At 40.5% G+C, this 22922-nt stretch overlaps 1 protein-coding gene across 1 annotated transcript in view; it reads right to left on the bottom strand.

The window, feature by feature from the left end:
- Positions 1 to 205: 205 nt before the first annotated feature.
- TMEM121 (transmembrane protein 121) overlaps positions 206 to 22922 on the bottom strand; it is a 60469-nt gene continuing 37752 nt past the window's right edge. Inside the window, exon 2 of the mRNA XM_075843283.1 lies at positions 206 to 2224. Coding sequence (XP_075699398.1) covers positions 732 to 1670 — 939 coding nt within the window. The 5' untranslated portion in view covers positions 1671 to 2224 and the 3' untranslated portion in view covers positions 206 to 731. The remainder of the gene's footprint in view (positions 2225 to 22922) is intronic.

The raw sequence follows: 22922 nt of genomic DNA, 5'->3' as shown, positions 1-22922 counted from the left end.
AGGATATCTCTGTTAACTAAATAGGGAATACAGACTATAACAATGATGCCAGTTATCTTTTATTTTCCATATGGACGAGCACTTTTGGCTAACACTATTGGCTTCATTCAGTACTAAACTGGCTGTGCCTGGTACTGCAACTCACAGTGAATGAGACTGAGCTGCAGTACCAGGCATAACCACAACCAAATGATGACAGTGTGCCAGGGTAAACATTGAAGGCTCATTCATTGCGCTGATAACTGCTGGGAGTTGGACCCCCCACTGCTCTGATATTGATGGCCTATCCTTTCTCATGGAAAACCCCTTAAATATTTGGTTGTTATCAGTATATAAGATGGACCATACCTGAGTTAAAGAGATCAAGGGACATAAGTTTTATTAAAATAATTTTGTGCCTTGGATACCATTTTTATTTCAAAACAATCTGTTAAACAGAGATGGGCAAATTATTATCATACGGTACAATGAATATATGTGAGTTGTGTTTATTCATGTCACACTAGTGCAATCTGAAGATATCACATACTTGTGTATTTTCTATGCACACAAGACACATGATTTCAGACCTAAAAAGACATAGCAATTTCTTCCGAAATGTTCTTATATAGTGACTTTTGACAAATGACATTGTGAAGTAGTAATTTGCCCATCACATTTATTAGCCACCAATATTGAACTTTATTCCCTTTGCAAACCATGTCCATAAAAAATGTTGTACGGCATAGCGGTCATGTATCCATAGGTTCCCTGGATGGAGATTGCTCATGGTTGACTCCTTGTGTATTGTGAATTGTCTGATTATGCGATATTGAATTCTGCTGTAGTTCTAACGCAATAGTATTTTGTGGGAATTCCTTAACTTGCTTTTTATATTCCAAGAAAGTGCAGATCTTAGTGGATATTGCAATAATATTCTTGCCGATGAAGATGGTTGAAACTCTACTGTCCTGAAATAAAATCATGTTTACCACTCTAATAAAAATCGTAACAATGTTAATGGTCACAAGACTTAGGACAGGATAAAGCATCATCTTCTGAGGAGCAATATGCTCCCCTTGCATGCTTATTTCACTCAAAGAGACACAAGGTAAAATCAATAGTAAGATGTAGCAGTAAAAAAACATGAGTCCTTCGGCCCATATGGGAAGTCCCGTTTTATGCGGCTCCCACAAATTAGCTTGAATATCCAAAATGTCAAGTAAATCAAGAGCAACCCAAAAAAGACGACCCCTCAAATCTTCCTTTTTCCTAAATGTCCTAACATACTCCATGCTGTCTAGTGACACCAGAACCAGATATAGTCCTGGGACAGAGATGGATAAGAGCAACGTCAATGCCTTTCTAGCGACAGTATCTAAATTTTTCTTATCAGCTTTGTAATTCTGAAATATAAAATATAATTTAATTTCCAAAACAAATATGTACAGAAACCACAAAATCATTGCATAGCCTCGCTTGGCTGTTTTTACTTCAGCTCCAACCCAGACGGCCACGTAGCGCAGAACAATTAAGAAGCAGATGTCTCCAACCAGCACAATAATGCATACCCCAATCTTCCTTGGGCCTTGGTTTTGCTCCACAAGATATGCATCCATGAAGGCCATGCTGGTCATAATAACGATTGTTGTAAGACACACATGACGCTTGTCTGGAGGTGGAAGAACCATTTTTTGCCACTGTATTCCGGGTTTTCATGAAGAAAGTACAGCTCTTATGCATTAGTAATGCATCATCAAGAAGGTGATCAATGTCGTACTTACTTTTTTAGTAAAACTACGGTCGATGCAAACATTTTGGTGGCATTCATTGTTTAGGTTCCATTTACAGATCCTTCATGTTGTAATCTCAAATGCTCCCTTCTTCTCGTGAGGCTTTGGTCTCTTGGTCTATGTAAGATCCCAGTATAAAAAGTAGACTATATAGTAACAAATCCACATAAAATCTTAATGTTTATTTCGTTTTTTTTTTCCTGAGGTGGTGTCCAGGGTTATATAAAATTATCTCCTGTATTCATCACAAAAACATTGCTTTTAGAATCCGAAATTGATGGAAAAGGAATTGTTAGGATTTCTTCGAGAAAACTGTCAATGAAAATTACGAGTGAGGGGACAGCAAATCATCGGTAGATCAAAGTTCTTTTTTGGTTGCTATTAATGCAAATCTTGATAAAATACTATTACTCATATCCTCAAGCATTCCGATTCTCTGTTATATTCCAGTTCTGAAAAAGAAAAGAAAATTATTCAAGTTACTACTTTGAAATACAACATATGAGGTAGAGACACTGTTCACACTGGGGTCATGGTTTCTGTTTATACAGAATACAAGACTGATCGCTTATGATCCACCATGATCCATCATATTTGACGAGTCGCCCATGATCCATTATAATCCATTAGGATCTGTTTTGTTTTACACCTATCGACCTATAATGGATATATCAGAAATTAATTTCTTCCTACTTGATATAATACTGAAGCATGCTACCCTATTCTCCGACATAACGGGCTGCCCCTGGTCCGGAGTCCCTGGCCAGAGCACTTACGATGCTGTGATCTGGGACTCCGGCATTGTAGCTCCTGGCGTCAAGAGCTACCTGGGCACATCACTTCAGGTAGCGCTCTCCCTAGGGGTTCGGGAGACGTGTCCCACTTTATACCTATACAGTGGGATATGTTGCAGCCTGCTATCGGAGATATACGTCGGGTGGCCTCCGATAGGAGGCAAAAATGTGATGTGTAGTGGGTCTAACTCTGAACCTTAATATATATAATGAAATTTAACATGAGGGTAAGTTTGCCACCTCAAGGTTTGCCCCCTCAAGGTTTCCCTAAAAACATTGTACCAGGATGATAAGAAATTCCAGATCAGATAAAAATAAAGTTGTTAAAATATTTCAGTGTGGAAAGAGTTACAAAGCCATCAGAAAAATTCAATAGAGAATAGTTATTTTTCCACATGTGCTAAATAAAGTTTTTCCGTAAAAGATTTGTCCAGTTTAAAAACTCCATTTCCAAACACACTTTTTAGGAATTATGAACTAATATAGGCTATCCACTGTTCAGGATCCTCAGCTCTTGGCCATAGTGGAGAGCGGTTACAAAGAGTGTCTCTAGCTCTGGAAGACCTGTCCGGTCCTGTATTACACAGACAACCCATTAACCTGAAGGAGCACTGTGGTGGCGTTGCAGGGAAATTGAACACTTACTGAAAATCCCCCCCCCCCCACAGATAACAGTTGATTTCTGGGGGTCAAAGCAGGAGGACACTTTGTGATCAGCTTATTGTAGGTAGGGATCGTCCAAACCGAGAACCCCTTTAAAGGGTTTGTTTGGTTTAGAAAACCCATTTCCAACTTACAGAACTGTTATTACCTCCGAGGTCACTATCCTCAATTTACCTTTACTTTTTAACTTCCTTCCCCGCTACATCCTCACGCCCCTTTTTTTCTCATTATTTTTATTAATTCACCCTTTGTTCCATTTAATGTTCTTTCTGTTATCTGTAAATGGTTTATACTTTTCACCATGAGAATTATAACTTTATAATATATGATATTGCTTCTTTTTTTTTTACTTGTTTTTTTTATTGCTATATTTCTGGTGCAGCATCGATAAGCTACAATGAACATCTCTCTGTCTGGAGGAATCAGCACTTTTTGTATTACATGAAAAGCCCCTTATTGTTGTGTAATGCTTCATATTTCCTGTGGTGTCACTGCAGTGTAATTGAACCCTTGCTGCTGGGTTCTCTCCACCGAATACAGTTGATCGTGAAAGGTCACAGTAGAGGAAAAATCGTCTATGGGAAAGAAATAGGATTTTGTCGCCGACGCTGATCACAAATGTCCAAGGAGCGTCTCAGTTATTTAAAAATTCACTTTATCCTAGGTGCAAACATTACGCGTTTCGGGGTTGGATCAACCACCTGGTCAGGTAAGTATACGGGTGTACTTGCTTGACGATAGGGTTGGTCCAACCATGAAACGCGTAATCTCTGTTCCTAATAAAAATAATATTTTCAAATACCCATGACAATCCTTGGACTTCTGTGAGCAGCGGCAATAATCACCATCTCTTTCTCTCCCATGGACGATTTTTCCAGATACGACCTTATATACAAGATCCCGGGCAGGGGAAGCCTTGCTACAGCTCCACCATTGAACTCATTATAAGACATTCATGGGAGTTGTGTCCGTCAGCACAGCACTGATAGACGGGTGTGTATATATTCACCCATCACCCAGATCTTGCTGTTAAAATTGTGTTGCCCTATGAAGCGCTGTCTCATTTTTCCTTTTTTTTTTGGTGAACATACATTTAGGTTCAGAATTATTTGGACAGTTACACAAGTTTTGGTATTTTAGCTGTTTACCAAAACATATTGAATATAAAGTTATATAATCAATATGGGCTTAAAGTGCAGAGTCCCAGTTTTAATTTGAGGGTATCACATCCTAATTTGAGGGAGGGTTTAGGAATTACAGCTCTTTAATATGTAGCTGCCTCTTTTTCAAGGGACCAAAGGTAATTGGACACTTAACTCAAAAGCTATGTAATGGGCTGCATGGGCTATTCCCTCGTTAATCCCTCATCAATTAAGCAGGTACAGGGTCTGGACTTGATTACAGGTGTGGAATTTGCATTTGGAAGCTATTGCTGTGAACCCACAACATGAGGTCAAAGGAGCTCTCAATGCAAATGAAACAGACCATCGTTAGGCCGGAAAAAATGAAGAAATCCATCAGAGAGAGCACAAATGTTAGGAGTGGCCAAATCAACAGTTTGGTACATTCTGGGGAAAAAAGAGCGCTCTGGTGATCTCGTGAACTCCAAAAGGCCTGGACGTCCATGGAAGACAACAGTGGTGGATGATCGCAGAATCCTTTCCATGGTGAAGAAAAACACCTTCACAACATCTACCCAAGTGAAGAACACTCTCCTGGAAGTAGGTGGATCAGTATCTAAGTCTACCATAAAGAGAAGACTTAATGAGAGCAAATACAGAGGGATCACCACAAGGTGCAAACCATTAATCAGCCTCAAAAATAGAAAGGCCAGATTAGACTTTGACAAACAACATGTAAAGAAGCCGCCCAGTTCTGGAACAGCATGAAACTAAGATCAACCTGCACCAGAATGATAGGAGGAAGAAAGTATGGAGAAGGTATGGAACGGCTCATGATCCAAAGCCACCACATCCTCTGTAAAACATGGTGGGGACAGTGTGATGGCATGGTGGGGGCAGTGTGATGGCGTGGTGGGGGCAGTGTGATGGGATGGGCATGCATGGCTGCCAAATGCACTGTGTCACTACTGTTTATTGATGATGTGACTGAAGACAGAAGCAGCCGGATGAATTCTGAAGTGTTCAGGGATTTACTTTCTGCTCAGATTCAACCAAATGCAGCAAGGTTGATTGGACGTCGCTTCACAGTACAGACGGACAATGACCCAAAACATACTGCGAAAGCAACCCAGGAGTTTATAAGGCAAAGAAGTGGAATATTCTGCAATGGCCGAGTCATCACCAGATCTCACCCCGATCAAGCTGCATTTCACTTGCTTAACACAAAACTTAAGGCAGAAAGACCCACAAACAAGAAACAACTGAAGATGCTGCAGTAAAGGCCGGGCAAAGCATCACAAAGGAGGAAACCCAGTGTTTGGTGATGTCCATGGGCTCCAGACTTCAGGCCGTCATTGCCTGCAAAGGATTCTCTACAAAGTATTAAAAAAACATTTTATTTCTGGTAATGTTAATTTGTCCAATTACTTTTGAGTCCCTGAAATGAGGAGGCCGTGTAGAAAAATGGTGGCAATTCCTAAACGTTTCACACGATATTTTTGTCCAACCCCTTAAATTAAACCTGCAAGTCTAAACTTCAATTCCATTTCAGTTGTTTCATTTAAAATACAATGTGGTGGCAGCAGAGCCCAAATCATGAAGATTGTGTCACTGTCCAAATAATTATGGACCTAAGTGTAGTAGTGGAAAATACTGTCCCCAGCCTCCCCAGCTTGCTCTCTAACAAAAAAGAATCGCCCAGGGCGGACCACCAGTTTAAACAAATGTATTAGTAGTTAAAAGTGGGCCTTATTTATCAAAACTGTCTGACAGTAAAAGAGGCTTTGTTGAACATAGCAACCAATCAGGGCACAGCTTTCATGTCTTAAACTGCTGTGCCAAAATGAAAGCTGCACTGTGATTGGTTGCTATGGGCAACAAAGCCTATTTTACTGTTAGACAGTTTTGATAAATTTATAGTACACAGTATTTCAGCAGTAGTGTTATATAGGACCATGGCAGGAGATGTATATCATGAGAAATGCAAATAATGTAATACCTGTAGACAGAGCTATATCACATACAAATGTTGACTACACATTTATAATATAAATAGATTCAACACAGTGCCAGGTCTTGTGCGCAAAGACATACGAGAGCTGGAAAAAAGGGTGCCATAATGTAAAGTTTGCATCAATTTTCTTTATAAAGAGCTTTAACGGGTAACTAAACGTTCAACAAACTTCTGACATGTCATAGTGACATAGTCTGTACACTGTGGTGACCCCCACCGATCGCTAAAACAAAGACGCAGAAGTGCTAAGCCGATTGGTTTCTGATCAGCTTTTCTCGGAAAGCCGATGTAATTGTGTATGGACCCAATAGAAACTCACCTGAAACTTCTGACATGTCACTGGTTTTCTCCTGAGAGACATTTATGACATATCCACAGGATATGTCATAAATGTCAGATAGATGCAAGTCCCAGCTCTGGGACCCGCACCTATCTCTAGAAAGGGGCCCCCTAAACCCGGTTCTGCTGCTGTGTTGTGGCTGAATTCCAACCATGAAAAAGGTTACAGGGTCGGGAGTTACGAAAACAGAATAGCTCGCTGAGCTACGCTGTTTCCGTAAGTCCCATAGAACTGAATGGTAGTTACGGAAAAAGCGTAGCTCGCATTCTACGCTACTTACGTAACTGCCATTCCCCACTATGGGCGTTACGGAAACAGCGTAGCTCAGCCAGCTACCCTGTTTTCGTAACTCCCGACCATATAAAAAAGGAAGTGGCCGGGAGGCAGCAACATCAGACAATGGTAGAACAGGGTTTATTCCAGAGATAGATGCGAGTACCAGAAGTGGGACCCGCATCTATCAGATATTTATGACATATCCTGTGGATATGTCATAAATGTCTCTGATGGGAAAACTCCTTTAAATTATAACATTTTGGCTGTCTGCAGCCACCACTATTGGGAGTTTAGGAGCGTATTGTATAATGTTTATATCTTAAACTCATAATCAAACAGTATGCCGAATGCACCTAAGTTCCTTATAGGTAGGGGATTTGGCGCTCCGTATCAGAGAAACTGACCCCTATAAATAAATAATATGAAATTAATCTATACAGAAATTTGAAACTAAAACTAAGGCCTCATGCACACGACAGTATATTCCTCTATCCCGAAATACTGACCGCAAATATGGATCAGTACTTATAACAGTATATACGGCAGGGTGTCCGTAAATACGGTTTGTATTGCAACCGTATATACGGGTCTGTGAAAAAAAGAGGGAAGATGCAAATGATGTCATTAAGAATATTGCATTGCAATGCTTCCATAAATACGGACACTATACGGAAACTTCCATAGACTTCTATGCGAGAGTCCTTGCCGTAAAAATACTGAAAGGTGTCCGTGGCCAAGAGAAATTAATGGGTCAGTAATTACTGTCAGTATTTGCTGTTCGTAATTACTGATGACAAATACTGTCGTGTGCATGGGGCCTTAGAGTGTTAAAAAGTAGAGGTTCACTTTTGAGGGAACTTCTCATCAGTTGTAAAGGCCTCAAAACTTCTGACAGGGTGATATAGGGGAGGGCATTTTAAGCTTACCGAGAAAATAATGTTTAATTCTTCCGGCGCACTTATTGCAAGAACCACCGAGGCGGGACTTGATGTGCAAGTACTCCTGCACTGCACGCTGCAAGCCCCGCCTCTCTGCTCTTAGCGACGACTTAGTCTTATCGACGACTCTAGCGGTTCCCTAATTGGCCACTAGAGCCATCACTCAGAGAAGAGAGTGGCACTTGTGACTGCTGCGCTGGGGTGTTCAAACATCGAGAATCAGAGATGCGTTTAAAATTACCTCCCTTCTATCACCCTGTCAGCAGTTTTGAGGCCTCAAAACTGCTGACAGGATCCCTTTAAGGATATACACTAAATGGACACTTTGTTAGAAACACCTGCCCTTTCATGATTTGATTTTCTGTGGATCAGTTTCAGTGTCAATCCACATTAGATTGGGAAAAATCGAGCAATCTTGAACGAGGCATGGCCATCGGTGCTAGACTAGCCGGGGGCCCGTATTTAAAAAAAACTACCAACCTTATAAGGTTTTGTCATGCAATGGTGTCCAGAGTAAACCAAGTACAGTGTGATCGATTAAAAATATCCAACAAAAGGGGATCCTATGGACGTAAACAACTTGTCGATGAAAGGGGTCAGCGGAGGATGTCCAGAAACAGCCGGTGCACAGTCAAGCAAATTGCAGCCATATACATCACTGGTGCTACAACTAACGTGTCCGAACACACAACTCGTCGTTCCTTAGGATGGATGAGCTATAACAGAAGACGACCAGTCTGAGGGCCATTGCTGTCTAAGGGAATGGAAAGAGAAGACTCAAGTGGGCAAAATGGTGCAGAAATTGGATCACTGGAAAAATATTACCTGGTCAGATTTCTGTGACACCATGCTAATGGAAAGGTCAGACTCTGACGAAAGCAGCATAAATCGATGAACCCTTTCTAACAGGTGTGAACAGTTCATGGCTAGTGGAGGTGGAGTAATGGTGTGGGGAATGTTTTCCTGTCAAACACTGGGTCTTCTGATACCTGTGGATGGACATTTAAACAGTAGGGCTTACCTAAACATTGTGTCCGATCAAGTTCATCCCTTTATAGCAGCTGTTTACCCTCTGACAGAAGGACCCTTTAGTGAAAACTATGAGAAGATATTCTGTCTGCATTGGACAATATTTCTGCAGAACTATTAGTGGAATCGATGCCACGGCAAATTGCTGCGGTTCTGAAGGCCGATGCAGGTCCAATGCGCGACTAGATGGGTGTCTTTAATAAAGTGGCCATCCAGTGTATTTCATCAGGAGTGACCCCAATAGCGTCTAATAATGCTAGATTAGTGGATGTTTATTTGTAAATTGCAAAAACGGACTGTTTGGCCTTATGCGATCATGTGAGACTGTATGAAAAGGAGTCAATGGAAAATATGTAGGATACTACTATGATAATGGACACGGGATTTGCAGAAGATGTAGATTGTCAAAGCATATCCGTCAATGCTTCAATTTAAAACATGAAGGAATACTTCTAACCTGACCATTGTCGCCTGGTCGCGTACAGTAGATTGTGATTGTCAACTGGGAAGTTGTGCACATAAAGTAAATGAACCAAGTACCTGAAATTAATATCACAGCCTCGGCATATCACTGATTTTGATACAAATACTTTATAACCCTGAAATACTGGAGCAGATTTTACCGGGGTAATGTATTTGACACCTTCAACTTTTCGGAGGACTGTACAATCACAATGGACAACTTGTTCTTGTGGATTATATTTAGACTTGTGGGTAATATTTACTGGAGTGTCTGCAGTACCAGTACCAGAAGTTATGAATGTACTTGCTTTCACCTCACTGCACTGCTGGGTTATAAAGAATAATGTGCGTAAAGTATTCATAGCTCTGAATGCCTTCACAATTTGACTACAGAGGTCTACCGGTAGAAAAATGAAAAAGGAAAACTAATAAAAATCTATTCACAGCTATTTGCTCATGGAGGTGGGGGAAACAGCAACACAAAAACATGAGAAGTACACAATGGAGAGATCGGACAGAGTTCAGATCAAGTGTAGACACTCGATGTTTTTGCCGGCTGCCACTCACTGCAGTCCGTCGGTGGAGGAATCCTTCTTACCGGGGACAAACATATAATGAAGAGATGAATGAAAAACAGCAGTATCATATGCGGTAACGGTGCCAGGCACAGAGGAAGAAGAAGAAATTCTCTGAGGTATTTTTCAATGGTACTCTTTAATAGAACGACAATGCGTTTCCGGACCGACCTGGTCCCTTCGTCAGGTCTGTAACACACTGTGTCTAGAAACGCGTTGTCGTTCTATTAAAGAGTACCATTGAAAAATACCTCAGAGAATTATTTCTTCTTCCTCCGTGCCTGGTGCCATTACCGCATATGATACTGCTGTTTTTCATTCATCTCTTCATCATGTGGTATATGGCACCAAGACGCTAGCAGCAGATCCTTTAAATTCTGTAGGTTGCAAGGTCGGTCTCCATGGATCGTACTTGTTTTTCCAGCACTTCTCACAGATAGTTACATTGAGTTTTTTTTTTATTTGCTTAACAAAAATACATCATATAGAAAGAAAACAACATCAAATCACTCATATATAACCCCCATATGAACGAGGGAGAGAAATAAAATAAAAAATATATGGGTATACCTAATATTCCTCAGGGCCTAGATCCTTTCTTGCTTCTCTAGCTGATTGAACCATGGGGTTCCATTTAGTCAGGAATTGATCTATCGTAGCTTTTTCTAGAAAGTATGACCTTTCGTGCAACAGAGTCATGTACACCTGACTTTTCCAGCCACAAGAGATGACATCCATTTTTTTGGGAACCCCAAATGGGCTAAAAATTGCAATTGGAGTGTCAACTGAGCCCGGGCCCTATTGTACAATTTATCAAAATTAGTAGAATCCCCCAAAAGTATTAGTGCATCTTCTTGATTGACCCAAAGTGGTACGATCATTTTAATACATTTTAGGACCTAAGTCCAATATTGGTGTAATTTGGGACATCTCTAAAGTAGGCGTACAAAATCAGTGTCGAAAGTGCCACGCTTAGGTCAATCGTCCATGGTTCTGTAGCCAATTTTAACTATTTTCTAAGGGGTAAAATGTAACCTATAAATCACCATAAATTGTGAAAAGTGGTGAGCTAAATTAAGTGATACCCCCTCCACATTTTTAGAAACTGAATCCCATTGTTGCTGGGTAATTTGTCCCAGATCCCTTACCCGTTTATTTGTATTAATAAATTCAAGTTGATTTTTATACATTGAACACAAGTTTATAACAAAGTGAAATAATCCGTTTAGTCTGTGACGTATTTCACAATGTGTCACCTATAGCAAATGGTTTAATTCTAAACCTAGTTTTATCTCCAGTAGAATTCCAAGCATACATCAATTAAGCATATAGTAACCAACTAGCTCTTGATACCCCAAAGTCTTTTTGAAGGGCTTGAAAGGATTATAGTTCCTCGTTTTCAAATAAGTGTGAAATTTTAGTAATCCTGTGTTTCCCCCAGAATTGTACCTTTTGTACTAAAAAGAACTCAGGCAGATAGATATTATTCCATATTGGAGTAATTTCCAAACAACCGCGATAATCCATCCTAGTTTTGGTCTCCCTCATACTATAGCATGAACACTGCCGAAGTAGTCTGTTCCAAATTTTAACTTTTTGTCTCAGTGTTCCAAATAAAGGTAGAATGTTCAGCAACACATAATCTGTCAGCAGTCTAAACATTATGCCCAGGTTTTGGAATGAGTCTACCACCAGGAGTTCAGACAAGTCCTTTGCTGCATAACAAGGATCAAAGGCCAGGAACTTTGACTTTGACCACTTGAAGTTCACCAATATGATTCACATTCTTCACATCCACAAAACATCTCTCAGAAACAGTAGTCTGACGGCGGCGTACAAGGAGATCTTCTACTCCACTCCTCCCACAGGAAAACCTCTTATCAAGGGATCAGTTCTAATTTTTACAGCCAAGGCCTCGAAAAGAAGAATAAATAGTGATGGAGAAAGGGGGCATCCCTGGCGGGTGCCCCACGACAAGCCGAACAGAGGAGAAGAAAAAACACCCATTCCAATCCTAGCCCTAGGATTGGAATACAGTAGCTTAATCCTTTCAAGCCATTGAAAAACACTTTGGGCTATTATGAGATAGTTGGTTACTATATTCTTAATTGATGCACGTTTGGAATGTATCCCATATAACCAAAATGGAGGCAGAGCCTTCATTTATCTGAAAAAAGTAGTAAATCTGGTAGACCAATTTCTTGTCCACCAATGTGTCTTGTAGCAACGAGGGGCTGATTCTAACATTGCCAGGTCTTTGACCTCCCAGACACATTTCTACCAACAACGGGAAGTAATCAGACACTAATCGTGTCTCATAATTCACCCTTTTAATCACTCTTAACATTGGTTCATTAACAAGTGCTAGGTAAATCCGCGAAAGGGAATCTGAAGATTTTGAGTAGCAGAAGAATTGACGTGCATCAGGATGTCTTAAAAGCCGAACTTCAATCCAGCCCACTCCACTCAAAAAATGTAAAATTGGTTAGATTGCTACCCGCACCAACAATTATTTTGCGGACTCTAGCTATATCCTCATTAGGTGCAAGGTTACAGTCCCCTACAATAAGTAGGGGGCAATCCCCCTTTATCATTCAGGTGAGACAAAAATATTCTAAAAAGTATTTAACGAAGAGGGATTATAAACTGCAACAAGATCCCCTCAAATCTACCATATATCGCCACAAACCTACCCTCCTCATCAATAAACACATCCATTATCTGGGCATTAATCCTGTAATGAATAAAGTTTGTTATACCCCATTGAAAGTGATGAGAATATTGAGTGATACATTTTACTCATCCAGGGTCTCTGTGCAGGAAGATAGTTTTAAATTAAGTTAAACACTGCACATTTATTCAGCCTATGCCCCAATCCTTTGACGTTCCAAGAAAGAACTTTCATAATTTAAACTAAAATAGGAAAAAAAAACTAAAAGAAAAAAAACAACACAATCCTCCTCTGTGCGCCCGCCCCCAACCCAACCCTCTCCTTCTAGTTAGCTCCCAAGGCTTCGACCTAGCAAGCTCCTATACAAAGCAATGCTGCTCCCCAACCATCCCACTCCTCCTTTAATTCAAACACTAAACTACCCCTTATCCTATCAAAAGAAAGTATACACTGTAAAGTTGAATAGGCCCTATAGCAAGAAGAGAGAAAAAGAGACAATCATTCACATTTCAGAGCTGGCTAGATCTTCTTATTATCCATCCATGTCACCGCCTTCTCTGTGGAGTCAAAGAAGACAGTGCGATCTTCATGGATGACTCGCAGCCTAGCTAGAAAAAGTAGGGAATATTGTATTCCTGCCTTTCTGAGAATATTCTTAATATCGGAAAACTGAATCCTCTTCTTAGTAGTGGCTTGTGAATTAAATTTTTGATTTATGTTGGGTGAGATCATAGATAATTCCTGTCTTCCGAAGTATGGTGTCCCGATCCCCTGCAGTTAGCAACTTAATCAGCATCGGTATTCATAGGGCCTGATGTGCTCTCTCCACAGAAAAGAAATTTGACACAGAGGTCTCCCCAAATTTATCCAGTGACCAGTTCTTAACAATAAGAACACAATCTGGACCCTCTGCATTTTCCAGAAGACCAATCAAACATAGGTTGGCTCTACTGGAGCTATCCTCTAGATCTGTCAGTTTGCTAAACATATCTTTATTGGATTGTTTCAAACTTTGCAATTCTTTCGGTAGAGTAGACACGGTACCCTCAATGTCTGAAATCCTGTCTTCAGCTAAAACCATTCTCTCCTTTATTTTAGAGAGATCACCTCTTATAAGGTTATAAGGGTAACGTCTGTTCTAATACCCCCCATTTCTAGCACTAAGCCACCTAGCAATGTAGGTCTTACAGGGTCTCCACCTTTCACCTCTTTTAGCAGGTATGGTCTTAGTACTGGCAGAAGACTGTGAAGGTGAACATAGAAATTTGTCCATCTTTACTGACTGTGTGGGGGCACCCCCGCTTACCCTTCTCACTATCGTATCCTCCGTTTTATTCTGGGTGGCATATTCAGCCCATGTAGTACAGCAGTAAACTCTATTAGGCTGTGTCCAGGATTTAATCCCCTGGTCTAACACCAATCGATATTCCAGGACCATTTTAAGATAACATCCGGCACTGGATTTAGCAAATCATAGATTTATTAAGTATCAGCCACTACACGGGGATACTTCAGAGAAGAAGAAAGCAAACACAATGTAATAATTTAGTAATGCAATAGTTAGAAATAAATTAAATCGGCTTCTCAGACTTCAGCTATCTCCTGATGGCGTACAAACAATTTATTTGCTTTATCTTACACTTTTAGTGCCAGTGGGGAGGTAGTCAATTTAGGCTGACACACTAATCACCATGGATTTTACAGGTCCCAATGACCATATAGCCAGTTTCCCTGTCCAGTAGTAGCCAAGACATGCAAGTAGTTCATTAGCACATGGCACTTCAACAAGCTGCTACCCAATGAGCTACCCTCTTTTTACCTGGGGTTAGCAAAAGGCTCTTACACGTCAAGCACACACATCCACGGAGGGACTAGCAAAAAGCCACATTATGCGCTGACCGATTTCCCATAGTATCCGCGTCCTCCTCGGACAGGGTTCAAGCAGTGGCTTGGTGAAGGAAATTAGTGCAGGGGAACTTCGCAGTCAGGACTGAAAGCGGAGTGTAGGAGGATGGAAGGCGGGTGCGGAGCAACTGCACCAACATTCGCTTACATGCTTCTCCTATGCCGTATCATAGTTACATAGTTGATGAGGTGTAAAAAAGACACAGGCCCATCAAGTCTAACCCATAATCCTACCGTGTTGATCCAGAGGTGGATGCCAATTTCCTCACTAGGGGAAAAATTCCTCCCTGACTCCAAATATGGCAAAATAAATGCCTGGATCAACGTCCCATCTTCAGAATCTCGTACTCATAATCTGTAATATTATATTTTTCAGACCCTTCTTGAACTTGTTCAAAGAATCAACCATCATGACATCCTGTGGCAGAAACTTCCATAGTGTCACTGCTCTTACAGAAAATAATTCCCATCTGTGATGGTAGTGAAACCTTTTTTCCTCTAGACGTAAAGGATGCCCCCTTGTCCTCGTTACTGGCCTATAGGTTATAGGTGTAAAAAGACCATTAGAAAGATCTCTATACTGTCCAATTATATACTGTACATTGTAATTAGATCACCCCTAAGCCGTCTTTTTTTCTAAACTGAATAGCCCCAAGTTTGATAACCTTTCTTTGTACTGCAATCCACCCATTCCCATAATTACCTTTGTCGCCCTTCTTTGCACCCGTTCTAGTTCAGCCATGTCCCAATCCTTTGATGTTCCATGAAGAACCATGTCCTTCTTATACACAGATGCCCAAAATTGTACACAATATTCCATGTGTGGTCTGACTAGTGATTTGTATAGAGGTAAAACTATGTTCGTGTCATGAGCATCTATGCCTCTTTTGATGCATCCCATGATTTTCTTTGCCTTGGCAGCAGCTGCCTGGCACTGGTTTCTAAAGGTAAATGTACTGTCCACCAATATCCCCAAGTTTTTATCAGTATCAGTTTTACCCAGTGTTTTACTATTTAATGCATAATTATAAAATGTCTCTCCTCTGCCCAACCTTACATTTATCCACATTTATCCACATTAAACTTAATTTGCCATTTCTCTGCCCAAACCTCCACCTTTCCCAAATCCCTCTGCACTATTACATTCTCCTTCTCTGTAGTGTTACATTCTCCTCCTCTGTGGTATTACGTTCTCCCCCTCTGTGGTATTATAGTTACATAGTTACATAGTTAGTACGGTTGAAAAAAGACACATGTCCATCAAGTTCAACCAAGGGATGGGAAAAGGGTATGGGAAAAATTTCTTTACATAGGAGCTAATACTTTTTTGTTCTAGGAAATTATCTAACCCTTTTTTAAAGCCATCTACTGTCCCTGCTGTGACGGCTCCTGCGGTAGGCTATTCCATAGATTCACAGTTCTCACAGTAAAGAAGGCTTGTCGCCTCTGCAGGTTGAACCTTTTTTTCTCTAGTCGGAGGGAGTGCCCCCTTGTTTTTTGAGGGGGTTTTACATGGAACAGGATTTCACCATATTTTTTGTATTTATATAAATTAATCATGTCCCCCCTTAGTCGTCTTTTTTCAAGGCTAAATAGGTTTAATTATTTTAATCTTTTCTCATAACTTAGATTCTCCATACCCCTTATTAGCTTCGTTGCTCTTCTTTGTATTTTTTCCAACTCCAGGGCATCCTTTCTATGAACTGGAGCCCAGAACTGAACTGCATATTCTAGATGAGGCCTCACTAATGCTTTGTAAAGTGGTAATATTACATCCCTATCCCGCGAGTCCATGCCTCTTTTAATACACGACAATATCCTGCTGGCCTTTGAAGCAGCTGATTGACACTGCATGCTGTTATTTAGTTTATGATTTACAAGTACACCCAGATCCTTCTCAACAAGTGAATCCGCCAGTGTAGCTCCCCCTAGGACATATGATGCATGCAGGTTGTTGGTACCCAGATGCATAACTTTACATTTATCTACATTAAACTTCATTTGCCAAGTGGATGCCCAAACACTTAGTTTGTTTAAATCCGCTTGCAATTCACAAACATCTTCCATAGACTAAACTATATTACATAGCTTGGTGTCATCTGCAAAAATAGAAATAGTGCTATTAATCCCATCCTCTATATCATTAATAAATAAGTTGAATAATAGGGGTCCCAGGACTGAACCCTGGGGTACACCATTTATAACCGGGGACCATTCAGAGTAGGAATCATTTACCACAACTCTCTGGATATGGTCCTTGAGCCAATTCTCAATCCAATTACAAACTATATTTTCTAAACCTATAGTCCTTAATTTACCCATTAGACGTCTATGAGGGACAGTGTCATATGCCTTTGCAAAGTCCAAAAACACTAAATCCACAGCGGCCCCTCTGTCTAGGCTTCTGCTCACCTCTTCATAAAAACAGATTAGGTTAGTTTGACAACTTCTGTCCTTAGTAACACCGTGCTGGCTGTCACTTATAATACTATTTATTGTCACATAATTCTGTATATAGTCCCTCAATAGCCCCTCAAACATTTTCCCCACGATGGATGTTAAGCTTACTGGTCTATAATTACCCGGGGAAGACCTAAAGCCCTTTTTGAAAATAGGCACCACATTTGCCCTGCGCCAGTCCCTTGGCACTATACCAGTCACTAGAGAATCTCTGAATATTATGAAAAGGGGGACAGAAATAACTGAACTAAGCTCTTTAAGAATTCTAGGGTGTATCCCATCTGGTCCCGGGGCCTTGTGCACATTTATTTTATTTTATTTAGCTTGGACCATTTCTACATTCATCCAATTCAGTATATCAACTGATATATTAACAGCACTGGCAGCGGCTACATCAGCTGCTCTTTCTTCTGTTGTATATACAGAGCTAAAGAACCCATTTAGTAACTCTGCCTTCTCTTGATCCCCTGTGACCAACTCCCCATTGCCACTATCTAGGGGTCCTACATGTTCAGACCTTGGCTTTTTTGCATTTATATGCTTGAAGAATTTTTTGGGATTTGTTTTACTATCCTTGGCCACCTGCCTTTCATTTTGTATTTTTGCTAATTTTATTAAATTTTTACAGATTTTATTAAGCTTTTTATATTTTACAAAGCCTGCAGATGTACCCTCAGATTTGTATTTTTTTTAAATGCCCTTTTTTTGTCATGTATTGCCCCTTTCACAGAAAGTTTAAGCCATGTGGGTTTTAATTTTAGTTGTTTATACTTGTTACCTATAGGAATAAATTTTGCACTATAATTACCCAAAGTAGATTTGAAAATCTCCCATTTATCATTTGTCCCATTATTTAACATTAGTTCTTCCCAGTCTATATCCTGAAATGCAGCCCTCATCCTCGGGAAATTGGCCTTCTTAAAATTAAGTGTTTTTGCCCTCCCAGCCTGTGTTTGTTTTTTACAGTATAGGTAAAATGTAACTATATTGTGATCACTGTTACCGAGGTTTTCACGAACATTGACATTCCCAACAAGATTATTAGAAATGACCAGATCCAACAGAACTTCACCTCTAGTCGGGTCTTCCACAAACTGGCCCATAAAATTTTCCTGCAACAGGTTGAGGAAATGTCTCCCCTTTGCAGTTGAAGCTGAACCATGACACCAATTAATATCCCGGAAATTAAAATCTCCCATTATTACTACAGTACCCGCCTGTGCAGCCCGCTCCATCTGTTTATAAAGCTGACCTTCCAGCTCCTCAGTTATATTGGGGGGTCTATAGATTACACCAAAAGTAATTTTTTCAGTGATTACCTCCCTTTCTAGTTCCACCCACAAGGTTTCAACCTCCTCACAGTCTTCACCCTCTAATGTCTCTTTCACACTCGCCTTCATATCATTTCTCACATACAGACATACACCACTGCCTTTCCTATTTGTCCTGTCTTTCCGAAACCCTGAAGATTTACAGCCCAGTCATGTGAAGAGTCTAGCCATGTTTCACCAACACCAACTATATCTATATTTTCTTCCAGTACCAAGGCCTCCAGCTCCCCCATTTTGCTTGCTAGACTTCTGGCATTTGTGAACATACACTTCAACTTGCCTTTCAGTTTTTCACTTTTATTATCAGAAATGTGATATGACATTATTTGGGCATTTTTATTTACACTGCTGTTTTGTAACAAAAGGAACTCCTTATCCTGTTGTCTAGTCCTCTCCCCACAGTCTATTTCTCCCCCCACCAATAAAGTCTGACCCCTCTCTAACCTGACCAGCCCTTTTTTTTCTACATTGACCTCCCTCCTCAGCCGTAGTTTAAGTACTCCACCACCCCAGCTATAATTCTCTCCTCTGTAGTATTACGTTCTCCTCCTCTGTAGTGTTACATTATCCACCTCTGTAGTATTACATTCTCCTCCTCTGTAGTGTTAAATTCTCCTCCTCTGTAGTATAACCTTCTCCTCCTCTGTAGTATTACGTTCTCCTCCTTTGTAGTATTACGTTCTCCTCCTCTGTAGTGATACATTCTCCTCCTCTGTAGTATCACATTATCCTTCTCTGTAGTAATACGCTCTCCTCCTCTGTAGTATCACATTCTCCTCCTCCTCTGTAGTATTACATTCTCCTCCACCGTAGCATTAAGTTTTCCTCCTCCGTAGCATTAAGTTTTCCTCCTCCGTAGCATTACGTTCTCCTCCTCCGTAGTATTACATTCTCCTCCTCTGTAGTATTACATTCTCCTCCTCTGTAGTATTACATTCTCCTCCTCTGTAGTATTACATTCTCCTCCTCTGTGGTATTACATTCTCCTCCTCTGTAGTATTACATTCTCCTCCTCTGTAGTATTACATTCTCCTCCTCTGTAGTATCACATTCTCCTCCTCTGTGGTATTACATTCTCCTCCTCTGTAGTGTTACATTCTCCTCCTCTGTAGTATTACATTCTCCTACTCTGTACTGTTACATTCTCCTCCTCTGTAGTGTTACATTCTCCTCCTCTGTAGTATTACATTCTCCTCCTCTGTAGTAATACATTCTCCTCCTCTGTAGTGTTACATTCTCCTCCTTTGTGGTATTACGTTCTCCTCCTCTGTAGTATTACATTCTTCTCCTCTGTAGTGTTACATTCTCCTCCTCTGTAGTGTTACATTCTCCTCCTCTGTAGTATCACATTCTCCTCCTCTGTAGTATTACATTCTCCTCCTCTGTAGTATTACATTCTCCTCCTCTGTAGTATTACATTCTCCTCCTCTGTAGGATCACATTCTCCTCCTCTGTAGTATTACATTCTCCTCCTTTGTAGTATTACATTCTCCTCCTCTGTAGTGTTACATTCTCCTCCTCTGTAGTGTTACATTATTCTCCTCTGTAGTGTTACATTCTCCTCCTCTGTAGTATTACATTCTCCTCCTCTGTAGTATTACATTCTCCTCCTCTGTAGTATTACACTCTCCTCCTCTGTAGTATCACATTCTCCTCCTCTGTAGTGTTACATTCTCCAACTCTGTAGTATTACATTCTCCTTCTCTGTAGTATTACATTCTCCTCCTCTGTAGTGTCACATTCTCCTCCTCTGTAGTATCACATTCTCCTCCTCTGTAGTGTTACATTCTCCTCCTCTGTAGTATCACATTCTCCTCCTCTGTAGTATTACATTCTCCTCCTCTGTAGTGTCACATTCTCCTCCTCTGTAGTATCACATTCTCCTCCTCTGTAGTATTACATTCTCCTCCTCTGTAGTATCACATTTTCCTCCTCTGTAGTGTTACATTCTCCTCCTCTGTAGTGTTACATTCTCCTCCTCTGTAGCGTTACATTCTCCTCCTCTGTAGTATTGCATTCTCCTCCTCTGTAGTATTACATTCTCCTCCTCTGTAGTATTACATTCTCCTCCTCTGTAGTATCACATTCTCCTCCTCTGTAGTATTACATTCTCCTCCTCTGTAGTATTACATTCTCCTCCTCTGTAGTGTTACATTCTCCTCCTCTGTAGTATTACATTTTCCTCCTCTGTAGTGTTACATTCTCCTCCTCTGTAGTATTACATTCTCCTACTCTGTACTGTTACATTCTCCTCCTCTGTAGTGTTACATTCTCCTCCTCTGTAGTAATACATTCTCCTCCTCTGTAGTGTTACATTCTCCTCCTTTGTGGTATTACGTTCTCCTCCTCTGTAGTATTACATTCTTCTCCTCTGTAGTGTTACATTCTCCTCCTCTGTAGTGTTACATTCTCCTCCTCTGTAGTATCACATTCTCCTCCTCTGTAGTATTACATTCTCCTCCTCTGTAGTATTACATTCTCCTCCTCTGTAGTATTACATTCTCCTCCTCTGTAGGATCACATTCTCCTCTGTAGTATTACATTCTCCTCCTTTGTAGTATTACATTCTCCTCCTCTGTAGTGTTACATTATTCTCCTCTGTAGTGTTACATTCTCCTCCTCTGTAGTATTACATTCTCCTCCTCTGTAGTATTACATTCTCCTCTGTAGTGTTACATTCTCCTTCTCTGTAGTATTACATTCTCCTCCTCTGTAGTGTCACATTCTCCTCCTCTGTAGTATCACATTCTCCTCCTCTGTAGTGTTACATTCTCCTTCTCTGTAGTATTACATTCTCCTCCTCTGTAGTGTCACATTCTCCTCCTCTGTAGTATCACATTCTCCTCCTCTGTAGTATTACATTCTCCTCCTCTGTAGTATCACATTTTCCTCCTCTGTAGTGTTACATTCTCCTCCTCTGTAGTGTTACATTCTCCTCCTCTGTAGCGTTACATTCTCCTCCTCTGTAGTATTACATTCTCCTCCTCTGTAGTATTACATTCTCCTCCTCTGTAGTGTTACATTCTCCTCCTCTGTAGTATCACATTCTCCTCCTCTGTAGTATTACATTCTCCTCCTCTGTAGTATTACATTCTCCTCCTCTGTAGTGTTACATTCTCCTCCTCTGTAGTATTACATTCTCCTCCTCTGTAGTATTACATTCTCCTCCTCTGTAGTGTTACATTCTCCTCCTCTGTAGTGTTACATTCTCCTCCTCTGTAGTATTACATTCTCCTCCTCTGTAGTATTACATTCTCCTCCTCTGTAGTGTTACATTCTCCTCCTCTGTAGTATTACATTCTCCTCCTCTGTAGTGTTACATTCTCCTCCTCTGTAGTATTACATTCTCTTTCTCTGTAGTGTTACATTCTCCTCCTCTGTAGTGTTACATTCTCCTCCTCTGTAGTATTATATTCTCCTCCTCTGTAGTGTTACATTCTCCTCCTCTGTAGTATTACGTTCTCCTCCTCTGTAGTATTACATTCTCCTCCTCTGTAGTATTACATTCTCCTCCTCTGTAGTATTACATTCTCCTCCTCTGTAGTATTACATTCTCCTCCTCTGTAGTATCACATTCTCCTCCTCTGTAGTATTACATTCTCCTCCTCTGTAGTATTACATTCTCCCCCTCTGTAGTGTTAAATTCTCCTCCTCTGTAGTATTACATTCTCCTCCTCTGTGGTATTACATTCTCCTCCTCTGTAGTATTACATTCTCCTCCTCTGTAGTATTACATTCTCCCCCTCTGTAGTGTTAAATTCTCCTCCTCTGTAGTATTACATTCTCCTCCTCTGTGGTATTACATTCTCCTCCTCTGTAGTATTACATTCTCCTCCTCTGTAGTATTACATTCTCCTCCTCTGTAGTGTTACATTCTCCTCCTCTGTAGTGTTACATTCTCCTCCTCTGTGGTATTACATTCTCCTCCTCTGTAGTATTACATTCTCCTCCTCTGTAGTATTACATTCTCCTCCTCTGTAGTATTACATTCTCCTCCTTTGTAGTGTTACATTCTCCTCCTCTGTAGTGTTACATTCTCCTCCTCTGTAGTATTACATTCTACTCCTCTGTAGTATTACATTCTACTCCTCTGTAGTATTACATTCTCCTCCTCTGTAGTATTACATTCTCCTTCTCTGTAGTATTACATTCTCCTCCTCTGTAGTATTATATTCTCCTCCTCTGTAATATTACATTATTCTCCTCCGTAGTATTACATTCTCCTCCTCTGTAGTGTTACATTCTCGTCCTCTGTAGTATTACATTCTACTCCTCTGTAGTATCACATTCTCCTCCTCTGTAGTATTACATTCTCCTCCTCTGTGCTGATCACTTTACAGAGCTTATTATGATCTGCAAATACTGAAATTATACTCTGTAAACCCTCTACAAGGTCATTTATAAACATATGAAAAAGAAGAGGGCCCAATACGGTCCCCTGTGGACCTCCACTGGTAACTGCGACCCACTGTGAGGATGTACCATTAATAACCACCCTCTGTTTTCTATCATTGAGACAGTTATTAACCCAATTACACATATATTCCCCCCAGTCCCAGCATTTTCATTTC

The sequence above is a fragment of the Rhinoderma darwinii genome, chromosome 12 (genome assembly GCF_050947455.1).
Source record: "Rhinoderma darwinii isolate aRhiDar2 chromosome 12, aRhiDar2.hap1, whole genome shotgun sequence".
Taxonomy (NCBI): Eukaryota; Metazoa; Chordata; class Amphibia; order Anura; family Rhinodermatidae; genus Rhinoderma; species Rhinoderma darwinii.
This window is presented reverse-complemented; position numbering and strand designations above follow the sequence as displayed.